Source organism: Syngnathus scovelli, chromosome 6, assembly GCF_024217435.2.
Source record: "Syngnathus scovelli strain Florida chromosome 6, RoL_Ssco_1.2, whole genome shotgun sequence".
Classification (NCBI taxonomy): Eukaryota; Metazoa; Chordata; class Actinopteri; order Syngnathiformes; family Syngnathidae; genus Syngnathus; species Syngnathus scovelli.
In genome coordinates this window covers 7,886,900-7,903,819 of record NC_090852.1, presented here as the reverse complement: position 1 = coordinate 7,903,819, position 16,920 = coordinate 7,886,900, and the positions used below count along the sequence as shown (strand labels likewise).

General features: G+C 41.7%; 3 protein-coding genes across 7 annotated transcripts; 2 read left to right on the top strand and 1 right to left on the bottom strand.

The window, feature by feature from the left end:
• Positions 1 to 327: 327 nt before the first annotated feature.
• On the top strand, positions 328 to 4,691 carry LOC125970442 (kelch-like protein 42). 4 transcript variants are annotated; one of them, XM_049722743.2, is made up of 10 exons: positions 328 to 1,399; positions 1,466 to 1,657; positions 1,784 to 1,968; positions 2,056 to 2,395; positions 2,493 to 2,638; positions 2,940 to 3,094; positions 3,198 to 3,358; positions 3,623 to 3,745; positions 4,123 to 4,172; positions 4,555 to 4,691. In XM_049722743.2, the coding sequence occupies exons 1-9, from the start codon at positions 1,151 to 1,153 to the stop codon at positions 4,132 to 4,134; spliced, it is 1,563 nt and encodes a 520-aa protein (XP_049578700.1). In that variant the 5' UTR covers positions 328 to 1,150; the 3' UTR covers positions 4,135 to 4,172; positions 4,555 to 4,691. The 4 variants fall into 4 exon arrangements, 3 of the variants coding, with proteins under 3 accessions (XP_049578700.1, XP_049578699.1, XP_049578698.1); XR_007482100.1 differs by lacking the exons at positions 4,123 to 4,172; positions 4,555 to 4,691 and having other exon boundaries at positions 3,232 to 3,358; XM_049722742.2 differs by lacking the exons at positions 4,123 to 4,172; positions 4,555 to 4,691 and having other exon boundaries at positions 3,237 to 3,358; positions 3,623 to 4,112.
• On the top strand, positions 4,577 to 11,995 carry cpt1b (carnitine palmitoyltransferase 1B (muscle)). The gene is made up of 19 exons (XM_049722740.1): positions 4,577 to 4,718; positions 5,349 to 5,501; positions 5,866 to 6,005; positions 6,191 to 6,362; positions 6,434 to 6,535; positions 6,760 to 6,897; positions 6,975 to 7,052; positions 7,599 to 7,706; positions 7,781 to 7,865; positions 8,275 to 8,470; positions 8,564 to 8,746; positions 8,947 to 9,052; positions 9,231 to 9,347; positions 9,547 to 9,711; positions 9,987 to 10,121; positions 10,323 to 10,475; positions 10,536 to 10,649; positions 11,137 to 11,229; positions 11,647 to 11,995. The coding sequence occupies exons 2-19, from the start codon at positions 5,361 to 5,363 to the stop codon at positions 11,773 to 11,775; spliced, it is 2,355 nt and encodes a 784-aa protein (XP_049578697.1). The 5' UTR covers positions 4,577 to 4,718; positions 5,349 to 5,360; the 3' UTR covers positions 11,776 to 11,995.
• Positions 11,996 to 12,390: 395 nt separating this feature from the next.
• sephs1 (selenophosphate synthetase 1) lies at positions 12,391 to 16,535 on the bottom strand. Of its 2 annotated transcripts, none has more exons than XM_049722814.2 (10): positions 16,403 to 16,535; positions 15,077 to 15,194; positions 14,883 to 14,979; positions 14,685 to 14,788; positions 14,330 to 14,437; positions 14,110 to 14,264; positions 13,950 to 14,040; positions 13,768 to 13,867; positions 13,474 to 13,686; positions 12,391 to 13,103 (listed from the first exon to the last, which is right to left on the bottom strand). In XM_049722814.2, exons 2-10 carry the CDS (start codon positions 15,170 to 15,172, stop codon positions 12,889 to 12,891), a joined length of 1,179 nt encoding a protein of 392 aa, XP_049578771.1. In that variant the 5' UTR covers positions 15,173 to 15,194; positions 16,403 to 16,535; the 3' UTR covers positions 12,391 to 12,888. The 2 variants fall into 2 exon arrangements, with proteins under 2 accessions (XP_049578771.1, XP_049578772.1); XM_049722815.1 differs by lacking the exon at positions 16,403 to 16,535 and adding an exon at positions 15,576 to 16,396.
• Between the last annotated feature and the right edge of the window lie 385 nt (positions 16,536 to 16,920).

The window sequence follows — 16,920 nt, the reverse complement described above, 5'->3', positions numbered from 1 at the left end:
ATAACTTAGGAGAATTATGAAAAGTCGTGATACTGCACAGGGAAAACATTTTTCAGAAAAAAGTCTTCATTTTACAAGAAATGAACAGATTTCATGAAAAAAAAGATGCAGAAAAAACATTATGGCTTTATTGTAATGCTCAAATTATTCCCTAATAAACTTTCTTTGTTGCAACTTTGTCATAAAATTCTGAAATCATATTACAAGAAAAAAGATGCAATTACCTAAAAAAGCCCAAATAAAAGTGATATGACGGAAATCTCATCAATTTAAAAGAATAGTCATATTGCAAGAAAGAAAATTGTGACTAAAGACTGAAATATGACAAAAAGTCACAGTTTTCCAAAGTCATTAAAATTACTTTATTTTTGAGAATTATCATGTGCGATGGGCAGTAACAGGACAGTAATTATCAGTAATTATCTTTTCAGGGTAGCACAAATGCTCCTTTATACTCTCTGTTACTATTGTACTCCACAAAATCACACTCTTGGGATATTCACTATTAATGGTGTCAATGTAGATTTGGCTGAAAATAAAAATACTACAGCACAGATACTTCAAAGACAAAAATGAAAACAATCAGCAACTTGACATCGACATGTTTATATTTTGCTGAGCACAACTTCAAATATATGGAATAGCTTGAAACATTTTCTGAGGTTTGTCATGCACCTTTGTATTTCATTTGTTGTAACCAAAATCCATTACCATCCACCTTTTGGATGAAACAAAATGTTGAACTGTTCCAATCTGTTCAAATTTAGACAAAACAAACTGTTCTGTTTTGCATTGCTCCTGTTTATACTATTAGTGGGTATAATTGATTAAACTTGAGTTTCCAGATAGGGGCTGTCCAACCTTATTCTGTTATATAAAGATAATTCGACGGATGCAAGGGCTGCTTGACAACCCTCAAGCAGTAGATTGGACACCCCTACTCTGGTACTTTCCTCCTGCCCCTGCGTCAGTGGAGCTGTCAGAAGTTTCAAGTTGCACGAGCTAAAAATAGACCTAACAAAATCAACTGCCTAGCTAAACCAACTGGATCGTAACCTTTTCCAGAACAAAACAACAATTTTGGACAAAATGACTCATTGAAAGGGCAAGACTAGTTTTGTAAAAGTTTTTTCATTATCTTGCATCTGAAATGAATCTTCTATGTAATTGTTTTAGAAAGATGTTAGCGTGGATAAGTATGTGGCTAACATATAGTCTTGTGAGAGTTTGCAGCATTTTTCCCAGAGTTGGTGCATGGACACCAGGCGTCACCCGCGCCAACGCGTCACACCGAGAAAACTCAGATGAGTGGAAAAGTAGCATGGCACTTCGCACGTATGACCTTGGAGGCCAAGGCGGCAGTGTGGTCACAGTCCAAACCAGCACGCACACATTCCGTGTAAGTAGCGCATTCCAAAACAATCAGTCTCCATTTTCAGTACCAAACATTTCTCTGTACAAGCAGGTAGACCTGGGAAGGCTTTCTGAGTGCAGCGAGTACTTCCGTGCTTTGTCTCAGTCGGGGATGAGGGAAGCAGCCGAGAACCTGGTCCACCTAGAACACGTGTCGTCAGCCGTCTTTCGCCACCTGCTGGAGTTTTACTTCCACGACGCATTTGAGACCCCACGAGAGGAGGAGTTAGGCTCTCATATACAGGTACTGTACACAGATATCCACAAACTGGTACTCTCTACCATACAATTGACATGACATTAACTTGATGATTAATGAACCAATCTATTGTGGCCGACCTAACTAACGTTCTGTGTGATGTTTGTGGAGGTATCCAGCTACCTCCTGGCTGAGGCCTTTCTCTCGCGGTGTCTGTCTGTGCTGACTGAGGAGCTGAGGCCAGAAAGGTGTCTGTCCTATCTGAGTCTAGCTCGGGAGATCTGCTGCGTGGAACTGAGAATCACCGTGTTTGCCTACCTAAGCAGGAACCTGTTGGAACTGCCTCATGTCATCAGGTATTGCGACGACTAGTTTTTGAAAATGTGTCTTTTCAGGGAAGTAACTCATGATCTTCTTTTGAAACCCTCCTCGTGATGTCTCAGGTGTCTGAGCGACGAGGAAAAAGAGGAGCTCATCCTACTGAGGACACAAGGGAAACCTTGTCTCTGCAGTCTTCGGAAGGAGAACCTGATGTCTTGGAAGGACCCGGAGACAGAATGCGCCCGCTACGTTTTTGCCAAACAAAACGGAGCGTGGCAACCCACCGCTGAGTTCCCTTTCCGGGCAGACAAGTGGTGCTTCACGGTTGTGGTACTATATAACTACTTGTACATCATAGGAGGCTACAGGACCCTTGTGAGGAGAAGGTGGGACTTCAAAATTGCCACGTTTCGGTATAATCCTTTGACTTTGGAATGGTCTACTGCTGCTCCACTTATTAAGGTAAAAAGACAAATACCCTAATATATAGTTACATTAAAAAAAAAAAAAGTGCATATAACTTAGACAGTTTGGTTGGCCGTGTTTTGTTGGTCCACAGCACAGGAGGCATTTCAGCGCAGTGGCCTGCCAGGGCCGTATCTACGCATTGGGCGGCTGGTACTTGGACTCCCTGGTCACCCCGGACTCCAGCACAGCCCTGTACACAGCCGTGGAGTGCTACGATCCATGGGAGGACTCATGGAGGTCCGTACAGAAAATAAGTGATGTCACAGGCTCGGCGCAGTGTCAGTCAAAGCACTTGCCCTTTTTGGATGAAGACGTAAAAATATTGTATGCTAGAATATGCTATGCTAGGCTTTTACTATATGATAGATTGTTGCTACATACATGCTACATACATGTATTCATATACCTGTGTTTATTTGTTATGTTTATGTCATGCTATGTTAGGTTGGCCGACACTAGACTAGGTTAGTCTACCTCATGCTATACATTCTATGCTATGCCCTAGTTTGTATAGTTTCAATATGTCTCTGTGCCTCAGGTTTGTCTCGTCACTCCCTCTCACGGATTTCCAGTTCACCGTATCTTTATCTCATGACGTGCCTCTGGCGACCAGTCTTGGACACTGCATCTATGTCCTGGGTAGCATACAGAGGACTGGAGAAAAACTGATGCTCCAGTACAACACCAGGCAAGGTATGGTTTAACAATCGCATATGGAAAGCTGGTCCACAATTCATTTTAATGAAGCCTCCGGTATGATGGAGTGAAAAGTCATCTGCGTCTTGGAATCTGGCAGATTTGTGGTGTGAGCTGCTTCCCACTCTCACTAGAGCAGATGCAGACCTTCCAGCTCTTTACTTCCTCATGGGCGCCTCCGACAAGTTAGTGGTGATTGGAGGAAACAACTTGCACAATGTGGTCATGTGGTTTTGCACACGCACGCAGAAATGGGGACAGGTAATGACTAACCACAGTTTGTTAAAAATTCTGCTAAGCCTGAACTGTTCATTGACAAAGAATCACAATTCTTTGAATCTAGAGTTCAGTTCCGCTGAACAAAATAAAAACAACTGGGCAAGAACAGCTTTGCACATCATATTTTCTCACTCAGCTTTATGTTGGTCTTTTTCTTTTTAAAAACACAGTACAATACGTTCTGTTTTTCTGAGCTTGGAACCAACTGAAGTTATCCTCTAAGCATGCTTTGCTTCATTTGCGCAGGCGCGTAGTATACGGAAAACGGCGTTGGCCGGACAGGGGGCGCTGTTGGGCTCGCAGATCGTGATGCCGAGTGTGGAGCATAACAGCGTGGTGACAATGGACTTGCAAACGCTCACTATGAAGGTCCTGACTGCTCTGCCCATCTCTATCTGCTATGAAGCCGTCTTTTACCTTCATTTCTGATGATGCACTCTATATCCTATGTTAAGGTTGCCTGAATATCTGTAACAGAATTATGTCAAAAACAAAGTTATATGACATATAATCATATATGTAATGTGTACTAAACTCAATGGCATTGTGTAATAATTTATTACCATTTATTATTGAAAACATAAAACAATATAAATTGTTTTATAAAAATGCGGCTTGTGGTGGAAAGTCACTATGTCAAGTGGTCCTTTGAGCATCATAAAGGTTGTAACTTGTCCGCATGTGCCTGACAAAATGTGATGTCACCCTAATTTTGCTTGCTGTGTTTTTTTTTTTTTTTTTAATAGTTGTCACAGTGATTTCCTGCTAAGTCACAAGCAAAACAAACAAACCAGAGGTGAGCGGAGCCTTATTGTTTTTATTATTCATTATATATTGTTTATAAAACAATTATATGCAATGTTATTTAGCAATAAATACTAATAAAAAAGCATTCTTTTCATATAAGGGCTCTTCAATGTCTTGATAAGTGGTCCAGGAAAGCTGTTTTTCATCCCATAACCTATCGTTTCATTTTGTAATAAGGACCTTTTCTCAAAATGTGTTTTTACAGTTTTTTCTTTGTTTGTTCACACATTTACTTCTATGTTTATAATGGCCTTTCATATTTGAATAAATCGAATGATATTTATGATTGTGTGAGGCAAGTAACAACTTTGGTGTACACGCACGCATGGGAGGTGATCGTCTCTGACTTGGTGTCCTGTTACATGCCACAGAGGGGGGAGCGAGATCGAGCGCTGTTAGACTTAAGTGGGGGAGTGCAGTTGGGAGTTGCCACCTGAGTGAAGAAGCCCTTGGAGGGCATAAAGCTGAGAGGGGACAGAGTGCTTCATTGCAAAAAGTCCCCACTGCCTTTCTACTTCCTCACAGTCAAGCCAAGGTAAATTAAAACTGCTTTTCTTATGACATTTTATATATTTATACCACATTTGTCTATTATCATAACTAGCAAGTTGAAGGTTAACTGACTATAGCTCAATCCATTATAACCATGTGTGTGTTTCCGCGGCCTGCAGCTTGAAGCGTTCTGCCATATCTGTCCGTTGAACTTTCACCCACTTGTGTGACTCTGTAGTCGCGTGACGTGGAAAAAGTCTTCACGCTGTCATCCGAGCCTGTCATGCTCTCCTATCGACGTCAATATTATTGTTGGGCCACGTGTGCGCTTTCAGAACAGGAAATATGTGTTGCTATGCCAAGAGGACATCGGGGTCATTCATGTGTGCATGTGTGTCTGTATGTGTATATATATTTGTATACATATATATAGTATACATATAGTGTGTATATATATATATATATATATATATATATATATATATATATATATATATATATATATATATATATATATATATATATGTGTGTATGAATTTATATTTTATATTTTTACTCGCTAAAATAGCTGTCTTATTTAGCTGCTTGAGAGGGGCTGAATATTAAAACCTCTCTAAATATGACACTGCAATCTAGCACTGCAATACTGATGGATTAATTGTATGACTGACAGTGATTAGGAGCGATGGCTGAAGCCCATCAGGCGGTGGGCTTCCAGTTCACCGTGCGTCCGGATGGCGTGGACCTCAAACTAAGCCAGGAAGTTATCACTAACATCTGCCAGGCTGGTCTGACGGCGTGGAAGAAGAGAGCCATACGGTTCAAGGTGCTTCTTTTTAACATAGACGTACCAGAGGTGGGAAAAGTTCTCCCTCTATTTGAGTAGAAGTATAGATACTTGTATAAGTAGTACTGATTGAAATTGTTCCACAAATGCAATGTCAGAATACCATCTTTACGTAGACTAGTGAAGCCACATGGACCTTCCCCTTTAAAGAAATAAGATTAAGCACAGTTCTACTTGGCCACCACCGCTTAAACCCATTCATATGTATACATGTCAAAAGTCAAAGTCAAAGTCTGCTTTATTGTCAATTTCTTCACATGCCAAGACACACAAAGAGATCGAAATTACGTTCCCACTATACATACTATACATGTGGAAATGAAGATATGTTTTTGTTATTCAGAATGGCATCTTGGCTGGCCTGTATCCGGCCAGTCCGTCCAGTTGGCTGATTGTGGTTATCGTCATGATTAGTAGCTTATACACGGGCCTGGACCTCTCGCTGGGAATTATACACTCCATCCAGGAAAACATGCCGCTCAGGTTAGAAACCATTCCTGTACTTCCAATGGACACTTGATTAGATACACCTTTCTGCTTTCTCTCTGACACAATAATATGGGTGTACCTAATAAAGTGGCCATTGAGCACCCAGATTTTTGTGTTTGAATGGCTGTGTTTATGTGAGGAAAGTGTAACTCGTGCAGTTTTGTGACTTTTGTGAGTAGAGGATATCTATCAGTGCAGACGGGCGCGGTCCTGAGCGCCGTGGTGTTCGCCAGTGCCGTGTGGCTCTTCCTCATCTACCTGCTCAGGTACACCCTCAAAGCTCTCCTCTCCTACCACGGCTGGATCTTTGAATCCCATGGAAAGATGAGCACGTCCACTCAAGTGTGGCTGGTAAGTGCAATATATCTACTTATCGCTTTGACTTTTAAAATACAAATACGGAATTGTTTGTTTGCTTCCAGAACCTGGTGAAGATGTTTTCAGGGCGCAGACCACTTCTTTACAGCTTTCAGGCGTCCTTACCACGACTACCCGTACCCAAGGTGGAAGACACGATCCGCAGGGTAGGTACTCTGAGAGAAATTGTGCAATTAATCGAAACCCCTTGTCATTTTACAAGAGCAAACTTGCTGTCCTTTGAAGCTGTACTGTGCTGATTTCTATTCCATTGAGTTTGCTATGTGATTTCAATGTACTGGTTGGGTGGATGGGGATTGCTACTCTCTTTAAAGGGTTGTTAGAGGCTTTTTATTGTCCAATTATGACAAGAAAGTTGTTTTGTGTGCAGTACCTGGAGTCGGTGCGTCCTCTTTTGGATGATGAGCAATATGAGGAAATGAAGATTTTGGCCAATGACTTTAAAGAGTCAGAGGCTGCCCAGCTGCAAAGATACTTGATCCTCAAGTCTTGGTGGGCCTCCAATTATGTGAGTATGCTACAGTAAGACGTCACAAAAGGTGCCGTTAATATTTCTACAACTTTTGCATGTCACTCTGCCTGTAGGTAAGTGACTGGTGGGAGGAGTACATCTACCTGAGAGGCAGAGGCCCAATTATGGTCAACAGTAACTTCTACGTCATGGTAAGATTGAAGGCAGAAAAATGGAAGACTATCATCAACAGTACATTTGTTTAACTCAATTTTATTATTGTGCTAACTCTAAAAAGTGTTATGCTATTTTTTTGGTTTTAATTTTATTTCAATATATTGTATGTAGTGTTTGTTTTGTTTTACACTATGTAGTATTGTATTTTTTCTTTTGGATTATTTTATTTGGATAACTTTATTTTATTATCTTGTGAAAAGTTAATTATATCCGATTATTAAATTTTCTTTTACTATATTTTATCATTTTCCAATTTGTGTTAAGTTGTATTAGTTTGTTTTGTATTTAACTTTTCCAAAAAGCTTTGCATGTGTAAATTACAGTCAAACAACCAATGAAATAAAAAAATAGATATATTTTGGTTATTTTATTTATTTTGCTGATTTATGTTTCAAAGGGTTAACTACTGTTCACATTTCCTCATCGTTATTTGCTCGCAAATCATCGCTTATTTTTTCTTTGTTACTAATGGTATTGTGTCCCCATTATTTAATTTTTTTTTCTTCTATTGTTGTGCAAAGGACCTTCTGCATGTGACACCAACTCACCGGCAAGCAGCGCGTGCGGGCAACGTGGTGCACGCCATGCTGCAGTACAGACGCAAACTGGAGCGTGGTGAACATGCGCCGGTAATGCTCGATACACAATGACACACCATTTGACTGGAACCGCTGTAACTTTTCTTCTCTCTTTTGTCGCTCAGCTGAGGGCTCTGGGAACAGTTCCCATGTGCTCCGCTCAGATGGAGAGGATGTTCAACACAACTCGCATCCCAGGCATTGAAACAGGTGCGTACAGTAAAATGCACTTTTGTTTCATCTTCTGTTGTTTGCTCAAATACTCATCTTTTTACTGTTTTGCTACCTAGCTGAAAGCCATGTCTAAAATAAAAGTAGTGCTTTGGCGCTATATTATTGCAGTACTCTACTATAAGTTTCTTATTGACATGGGAGATGTTATGTGAATTTTTTTGTCAATTTGGCAGCATTTACTCAGCCACAGTAAAGACATTTATGTAACAATCATAAGAAGTGAAAACCATACCTGTTAATGAAAGTATGCTTTTATTTAACTATGTATTTATTTCCTTACAAATTGTGGTTCAGTGTTAGTACATATTCATATTATGTTCTTGTGAAATTTCTCAGTCAGCCTATCAATAACTTCAAATACAAGCTGTTATCTTGCAATTTGAAGATTTTGTGCAGCACCTGAGTGACAGGAAGCACGTGGTGGTGTACCACAAGGGTCGCTTCTTCCAAGTGTGGCTGTACATGGGGGGACGTCACCTCTTACCCAGCGAGCTGGAGACCCAATTTAGCAGGATCCTTAATGATACATCCGAGCCCCAGCCTGGTGAGCTCAAGCTAGCCGCGTTGACTGCTGGAAACAGGTGAAGATTTCCAAACGTTCATATTTGTATCGACGTGATAGTGGTCATAATACGAGGTGGACTGAAGGCTCGACATGTCTTTAACCTCACTAGGGTTCCGTGGGCTCAGGCTCGGATGAAATACTTCAGCCAAGGAGTGAACAAAGCGTCCTTGGACGCGGTGGAGTCGGCAGCCTTTTTTTTGGCATTGGATGACGAGTCTCAGGGTTACGACGCTGCCAGCAACTCTCTGGACCGCTATGCCAAATCTCTGCTGCACGGAAAGTGCTACGACAGGTAAAAGCCTGACCATTGGAGTTTTTGGAAAAAAAAGAACAATTTCACAGTCCTAATCCCCCACAAAATTGAACACAAAGTATAACAAAATAAATATTAAAATGAAATTTACATATCATTTGGGAATTCTGAGCAACCCTTAAATTATGCGGGCAAGCCTAATAAAATGACCATCAAACATCATCCTTCTTTTCTTTTAGGTGGTTTGACAAATCTTTCACCCTCATAGCTTACTCCAATGGCAAAATGGGAATAAATGCAGAACATTCGTGGGCCGACGCACCTATCGTGGGACACATGTGGGAGGTAATTCACCCTCCCCTGAGCGCAAATCATTTTAATGTTGTCTGTTTATTCATACAAGACGTGTGTGTGTGTGTGTGTGTGTGTGTGTGTGTGTGTGTGTGTGTGTGTGTGTGTGTGTGTGTGTGTGTGTGTGCGTGTGCGTGTGCGTATGTGTGTGTGCGCGCGCACGCGCGTGTAGTATGTCATTGCCACGGACTGCTTCCAGCTGGGCTACACAAAGGAGGGCCACTGCAAAGGAGACGTAAACCAAGGCCTCCCTTATCCCACACGACTCCAGTGGCTCATTCCAAAGGAGGTACGTTACCAGTATCACTGTGCTCTCTATTATAGCTTTCTTCGGCTACAAATCTTAAAATGGCAGTGAAAACAAAAGTACACTAGCATGTAATGTTATATCCCTTAGTCCAGCTAAAGACCTGGGCAGAGTGGGGCCAGGTCCTTCTGGAATTTGTCATAGAAAAAACGCCTAATGTGCTTGTTCTTTGTTTGTGTAGTGCCAAAATGTGATCGAGACGTCCTACCTTTCTGCTAAAAAGATAGCGGATGATGTGGACTTCTTCGCCTACGTCTTTGGTGCATTTGGCAAAGGCCTGATTAAAAAGTGCCGGACCAGCCCAGACGCTTTCATTCAGCTGTCCTTGCAGCTGGCACAGTTCAGGGTATGCAGCCTCTCATTAATAATAAGAACATTATTGAGTGAAGACAGAAAAGCATCGAAACAAAAAACGTGATAATGTGTTACCAATTTCTGCCGTTTTCACATATCTCCATCAATTCGTCAACATATTCACCTTAATCAGGACATTTTTTTTTTTGCATTTTTCAAATAACACCTTTCAGAATTAAGTCAGCAGCATTTCGGTTTGGCTTCAGATTTTCAGCATATGTATGTATTTCTGGATTGTCTTTTTGTTCTTATGATTCTGTTCACCAGGACCAGGGGGAATTCCGCTTGACATACGAGTCTTCCATGACGCGCATGTTCAGAGACGGCCGCACGGAGACGGTGCGCTCGTGCACCTCTGAGGCTGTCGCCTTCGTCAGAGCAATGGAGGACCGACAGACAACGGTAAGTAGGACAAATCAAGAGCGCGAAAGTCCATGTTAAAGTCGTGTTATCACAAGCAGTGCATGACAATATGACATTTATTTGTGTCATAAACATTTTTAATGAAACTATTTGCAAATCAAAGTTATCAGAAAAACACTCCAATACAGTTAGAAAGTGTGGATGTATTTCTGTGTCTTTGTCTCCTTATGCCTGTGACAGAACACGCAGAGGCTGGCGCTGTTTCGGAAAGCGGCCGACAAGCATCAGAACATGTACCGTCTGGCCATGACCGGTTCCGGCATCGACCGACACCTTTTCTGTCTCTACATTGTGTCCAAGTATCTGGGCTTAGATTCACCATTCCTAAAGCAGGTGAGAATGCGGCACATTCGTGCGGCGCGCTAACGTCGCTAAGTGCTGGCTTGCTTGCAGGTTCTATCGGAACCGTGGAAGTTGTCCACCAGTCAGACTCCTCAGCAGCAGCTCAACTTGGTGGACATCAATAAGTTCCCGGAATATGTCGGGGCTGGAGGCGGATTCGGCCCTGTGAGTGAAATCCTTGGCTATGGTTTATCTCGGGGATCAATAAAACCTTGTGACCTTTCCACAAATAGATGACAATTTCCCCACCGTAGTAATAAATAACACACGGGATGAAAGGAAATCAATCGTAACAAAATACAAAAGTCTTACAGTCTGTATGTTATGACTCTGATTCCTTCCCCACGAAATGCTATAGAAATTAAAATACTCAAGAAAACATTTCATTTCAAGCATATTGTTTAATGTAGTTTCATTGACGTACTACAAGTGATCATTTTCTGAAGCATTACATATTGGAACAAAAAACTAAATTCATACATTCTACGTATTACAAAAACAGAATGTGAGCATAATTTAATAGATGTAATTTTATGTAAATAAAAAATGAAATCATGAAACATAACTTGTGATCATGATTAATCACATCATATCCATTTTTAATTTGGGATCAATTCAATTAATAAAAAAATATTGCCTGATAATTTTACAGGTGGCCGATGACGGTTATGGCGTGTCTTACATCATTGTTGGAGAAAACCTCATCACATTCCACATCTCCTCCAAGTTCTCAAGCCCTGACACGGTGAACATTTATCTGACCCCATGCACACTTTAACTAACAGGTTTTCTTACTAATGTTTCATTCTCGGTAGCAAGACGCATCTTACTTTGTACTCAAGTGAAAGTATAAATATTTGTGTAAGAAAAGACTGGTAAAAAACTAGATGTACTGAACGATTACTAAATACAGTAACATAACTACAGACTAATCTTTTTCTGTAATCTAAGATAAAACAATGGCGCTATACTTTGGGTCGTGCAAGGACAAGTTTCAGTAATACCGTGGCAAGATGACCTCCGCACGGTATTACTGAAACTTGTCCTTGCACTGCCCAAAGTAGTGCCATTGTTTTATCTTAGATTTGCCTGTCCTGTTGCCACACCAGTCCTCCCAATTCTGTTAATTCCTCATCTGTGGCTCCTCATGTGATCCATGCAGAACTCACGCAGATTCGGTCAACATATCAGCAAAGCCATGATGGACATCCAAACGCTTTTCCATCCCATAAACAAGACGATGACAGACGAGTCTAGGATGCAGCTCAACAACGGCAAGAAGCACATGTAGCAGACCTGTGTATGTGTGCATACTGTATGTAAGTGTGCAGACTGTATTTAAGTGTGCGTGTGTGTCTGTGTGTGTGTCTATGCAACAGTTGATGCAATTGCGATGATGTCATACACACGCGCGCACAATCATCATCATGAATGCTCCTGTAAGTTATTGCTCTGTATATTGCACCTTTGTGAATCGAAACCTTGTAAATAAAGCATCCACACTGATTTCATATTTACTTTCCTGTTTTGAATATGCTTTTTTTAAGTGGAGGTAGATCAAACTATTAGAAACCCTCAGAATGACAAAGATTTCTACATGGAAATGGAAACAAGATTATATTTAAATAAGAAATTACACATAGTAGTTTAAATTCAAATTTTATTAAAATAAGTTTTGAAACAAACGTTTTTCAAATGCAAATGTGCTAAAAGGTTAACAGAACTCAACTTGGCAGTGATTTTTTTTACCGTTAGAGGGAGCATTCATTTACATATCACACTGGGAATCTCTACATCATTCAATACTTGTTGATACTGACGTGATAACACCATGTCAATTTCAACAAGACATCACTGATGTCATCATGATGCGTGGAGGGAAGAATCCGTTCGGGAACACAACAAATCATAGTATTTGAGTATTTATTCTGGTGGGGGTCAATACAAAAAGTCAACTGAATTAAAAAAAACACATTCTAACAGTTCCTTTCAAGGCATCATTACAGCAAAGAACTTCATAACTGTACATAAGTGGACAAACAAAACCAACCAAACGACAAGACACGGACCTTCTTTTTGGATGAAAGAAAGTTCTGACAAACCAGGATCCGTGACTAATCATCCATCAGCAGTGTGGATCTGTTGTCTTCTCTTACCTTCAGAATACAGAAAAAAAGCCACACACAAGGCAAACGAATGACCAATTATTACATTTGGAGTCCATGGGGATTGTAATGCCACTTTAAGCCACTGGGTGAAACTGTTTGTCACATAAAACACCAGCCAGTAGTCAAACGAGTGGACACTCTTAACAGGTTTCTGTAGTTGCTTGTTTGAAAACAAAATCATCGTCAGATGCAGCAGGAGGAAGATCATGATGATGATGAGGGGCCCTTTGGGGGGGTTAGGACGTAGCACCGGGCGTTGGGTTGACGCTCTGTGTGGCTGCCTGCGGCGCCACCTCGATGATCCGCGGCTTGTCGATGATGCGCGCTGTGCGGTTGCCCTTCTCTACGATGCCTATGATCCACGCCTGGTGGCCCTCGCCGTACTTGGGTGACTTGATCTCAGCGCAGAAACGTGCCGCCTGCTCACGTGGCAGACAGATGAGCAGCCCCCCTGAAATTCCATAAAATTAAATAACATGAAATATTGCCCTGCAGGGATGAATCCAGTTTTCTGAATACGAGTCAAGAAATTACATTTTATGATCATTGTATTTTGCTGGAATCGATGCTTTTACCTAAAGTTAATGTTGCAGATCAAATTGACCCATAAAGTGAAAAGAAATCCAATATTTTTGTCTAACTTTTAAGAACATTGTTTACAAAAATACAGAAAAAATTCCATTTGAATCTCAAATTTTTATTTTTTAAAATTCAACATGACAGTAGTCTTAAACTGATACTGTTAAATAATTGCAATTGCAAAAAGTAATAAGGCCAGCAGAAGACATTTAACCTCAAATTTGAAGACCAAAATTGCATACCTGACGTCTCTGGGCAGGTGCCGTGCATGAGACCGAACATGTTGCCACACGCCTTGGACACGGCGGCCATCTTGGCGAGCACGGGAAGGTTGTGGATAACAAAGGACACTTCGCTCCGCTGTTGCTTGGCCAGCGTCTGGGCGTGGCCCAGAATGCCAAAGCCCGTGATGTCGGTGGCGGCATGTGCGTTGAACGTGTGCATGAGGCTGGCAGCTGGCAAATAGATAGATGGAAGTATGGATTGTAGGATCATGGAAAACTGGATGATAGCCGAGATGAAACTCAATTTCTTACCTGTCCTATTGAGGCGAGCCATGTTCATCATTGCTTCGTGGTAGGCCAGCTCGACGTCTTCCTGCGTAACTACCAACTTGATCTTATTCCACTTCTCGGGCTGTAAGAGAGAACGATGCAGACCACGGGTGTTCAGTACCTTCATTTGAGAAACACCCGCTTGTAAATTTGTTCAAACGTACGATATCGAGCCACTGGTGCACCGCCACGGCCACTTGCGTCCCCAGCGGCTTTGTGAGCACCAGCACGTCTCCTGGCACTGCATTGTCTGGCCTGCAGGTCATCACATAACATGTTCATCACCACACCAAATTTAAGCAAATTTCATGTGAAATAACTCACATAATGAATTCATTGGGCTGGCACACGGTGGTAGCGACGCCCCCCAAGACCACCCAGGGATTGAGCACTGTCTGTCCACCCGTCACAGACGTGCCCGCCTCCTCCGCCGCATCTTTGAAGCCCTGCATGATGAGCGGCATGACTTTGTCCCTCTCCTGTAATAAAGAGGACATACAGATAAGAAACAAAGTCATCAGTGTGCCAGGACGCAGGCTCTCACCTTCTCTGACATTTTGTTGCTGACGCCCAGCAGCATCAACATGTTGTCGCATTCCGTCACCCCCATGGCGTACAGGTCGCTGAGAACATTTGCACATGCCACGCGGCCCTTGGGAGAAAAAAGTACACATGTCAAAATTATGTTTAAGTAATATTTTTCAGATATGCATTTTTGTCGCACAATACTTCTTGGCAACTGATTAAGGCCCAAACGTTTACATTTAAAGCCCATATAGATAAAAGTAAACTTAAGCAGAAACATTTGATTGTTATTCTATTAGGTCCTCTGGTCATGTTTGGAAATGTGGGTTCAATGAGCTTTTGAAATTGAATTGAAACATTTGGCAGATTCATACCATCATGTAGGGATCGTCCACTATAGGGTAAATGTAATCTGTCGTCTGAACTAGTGAAAGGCCTCCATGTCGTAGCGGGATGACGCAGGTGTCCATGCCGATGCCTGAAAAACAGATGTTTATTCATGGTACACTTTGACTAATTATTAACTATCAGTTGTTTTTTGTTTCTTTAAAAGTGCTGAGTGTTATCGTTACCTAATCGAGGCATGACTGCACCCAGGAACTGTTCATCTTCCTGGTAGTGGTTCTCTTGTAGGTTCTCTAAAAGCTTCTGTAAAACCTCTTGGGGTACCTGTGACAAACCGACATCTTTATAAGCTGCCGTTCTTAGATAGTAAAGACTTGCACGTGCAGTTATTTCAAATGTGACACTTGAGGCATGCTCTAACCTTGCAACCCGTTCCCTTGAGCTCTGCGAAGCGTGTGAGCCGGAAGTTCTTGTCCAGCTCGTAGCTCTCAGGATTAAAGGACTCTCTCACCGACATGTCTGAAGATAGTCAGGGCCACCTCACACATCACACAAATTAAAATTGAGAACCAGGAAGCTGACATTTTAAAAACACCAATAATTTTCGCAATGGCAGTAGTGATTTGGACCCACAAGAGCCAATGTAAACACTACCAAATAAATACAGTATATTGATGTTATTCATTCAATTAGGGGAATTAAATAGAGTACGAAATCATTCCAACTGTGAGACAAATAAATATTGGAGCTCAAGGCAGGTATCAGATACCTGGTATCGGTACTCCCCCAACCCTAATTTGTTTCATTATAAATTAGAAGCAGGGGTCCTTGCAAACAGTCCATGCCGCGGAAAAAGTAGTCAAGCCGTAATGGATTCAACTCCCTTATCCCAAAAATATACTTTATTGACATCGCAGTACCTCAAGATGTGTACTTTGTTACTTCCAACCACTGGGTCAGCCAGTGAGAAGAGGCGTTACATGTGGAGTCAACGCATGCCATGAGGGGACAACTTCAAGCACGACAGCATCAGCACATTACCAGATGACAAAAAGAAAATGAAACCACCGCTATTGAACACACTCGCCAGGTGAGGTTTAGGAGGCCACCAATGACCCGAAGTGGGGAACGTTGAATAAGCAAAACGCTTCCAAGTTTCAACCGTAAATCACCAACGAGGTTCTATTTGTTCGAGTGATCGTTCACCTTTTTTTTTAAAATCAGAATGTATGCTCTACATTATAAGAAACGTGTTAAGTGTATTCCAATCATTTTGACGTGTTTGGCGTACAATTCGATTGGCGAGCTAGCTCCAGTTAGCTGCCGACCCGTGCATGAAGTGATGTGCGCATTGTGTGCACAAGGTGTTGCTATACTGTATTCGACTAGGAGGTGCAAACATACACACAATGCAATGATATAATAAGTTGTTGTTTGAAATACGCAGCGTAGGTGGAGGGGCAAGGACCACGCGTGCAGCGTACGAAATAAAAAGTTTAAAAGTTGCCATTAGAGCGCCGAACGAAAATGTCGGCTGTGGAAAAAATTAACCCTTTGCTATCCAACGCCATGCGACGTGCGCCACATCAATGTGCTCCCCGTACAATCGGCGCCCGTTGTGCAACGCCGGTAACGCAGTCGCGCGCTGCAGGAGTTTACAACGGTGGCTTTTGCAATTTGAGTGCCAAAGCTGAGTTATATTCGCTTCACATTTCCCCTTTAATTGAAGCGTCCAGTTGATCCTTACCAGCTTCAAGTCAGCGCCAGATCCCGACACAAGAGCGGGGACGGCTGCGGCTCACGGCGGGCCTTCAATGAGGCGCCCTCGGCCACTGCCTGACAGTAAATGGCAAATATTTGTTCTTTTTAGAGTTTCCTCGTGGACAATTTTTTTGTGATTATTCGCATAAAAGTCATTTATCCTAATTAAAAAACATGATAACAGTGATTAATTGTCTAGGAGGAAATATTTGTTGTGTAATAAAATTAGGAAATGATCGCGATCGCCATGGGTCCTTTGTCAACACTGGAGCTGCTTCAACATCCCCTTTAACAAGTCACCGAGTCTGGCAATCGAATCTCCACCATGGAGTGTACCTTTAATTTGATGTTTTCCCTCCAAATTAACCCTCAGCCTTTCACCTCCAGATGGAAGACTTTAGATCATAATTAGTCAAAACACAAATTCAAATAAATATTCTAATTTCCCCACGTTCTTATTTGGTTAAATACGCAAATTACCAAAAATAAAACACAAATGTCATG

Bases quoted from the DNA above. Each gene is read 5' to 3' on its own strand.
- LOC125970442 (XM_049722741.2), top strand. From the start codon at position 1,151: ATGAATCTTCTATGTAATTGTTTTAGAAAGATGTTAGCGTGGATAAGT. The intron at 2,396-2,492 runs GTAAAAAGACAA...GTTGGTCCACAG, and splicing joins CTGCTGCTCCACTTATTAAG to CACAGGAGGCATTTCAGCGC. The intron at 3,095-3,197 runs GTATGGTTTAAC...GGAATCTGGCAG, and splicing joins CCAGTACAACACCAGGCAAG to ATTTGTGGTGTGAGCTGCTT.
- cpt1b (XM_049722740.1), top strand. From the start codon at position 5,361: ATGGCTGAAGCCCATCAGGCGGTGGGCTTCCAGTTCACCGTGCGTCCG. The intron at 6,006-6,190 runs GTTAGAAACCAT...TTTTGTGAGTAG, and splicing joins CAGGAAAACATGCCGCTCAG to AGGATATCTATCAGTGCAGA. The intron at 9,348-9,546 runs GTACGTTACCAG...TTGTTTGTGTAG, and splicing joins AGTGGCTCATTCCAAAGGAG to TGCCAAAATGTGATCGAGAC.
- sephs1 (XM_049722814.2), bottom strand. From the start codon at position 15,172: ATGTCGGTGAGAGAGTCCTTTAATCCTGAGAGCTACGAGCTGGACAAG. The intron at 13,868-13,949 runs GTACGTTTGAAC...TCTCTCTTACAG, and splicing joins TGCACCAGTGGCTCGATATC to CCCGAGAAGTGGAATAAGAT. The intron at 13,104-13,473 runs GTATGCAATTTT...ATGGAATTTCAG, and splicing joins CACCTGCCCAGAGACGTCAG to GGGGGCTGCTCATCTGTCTG.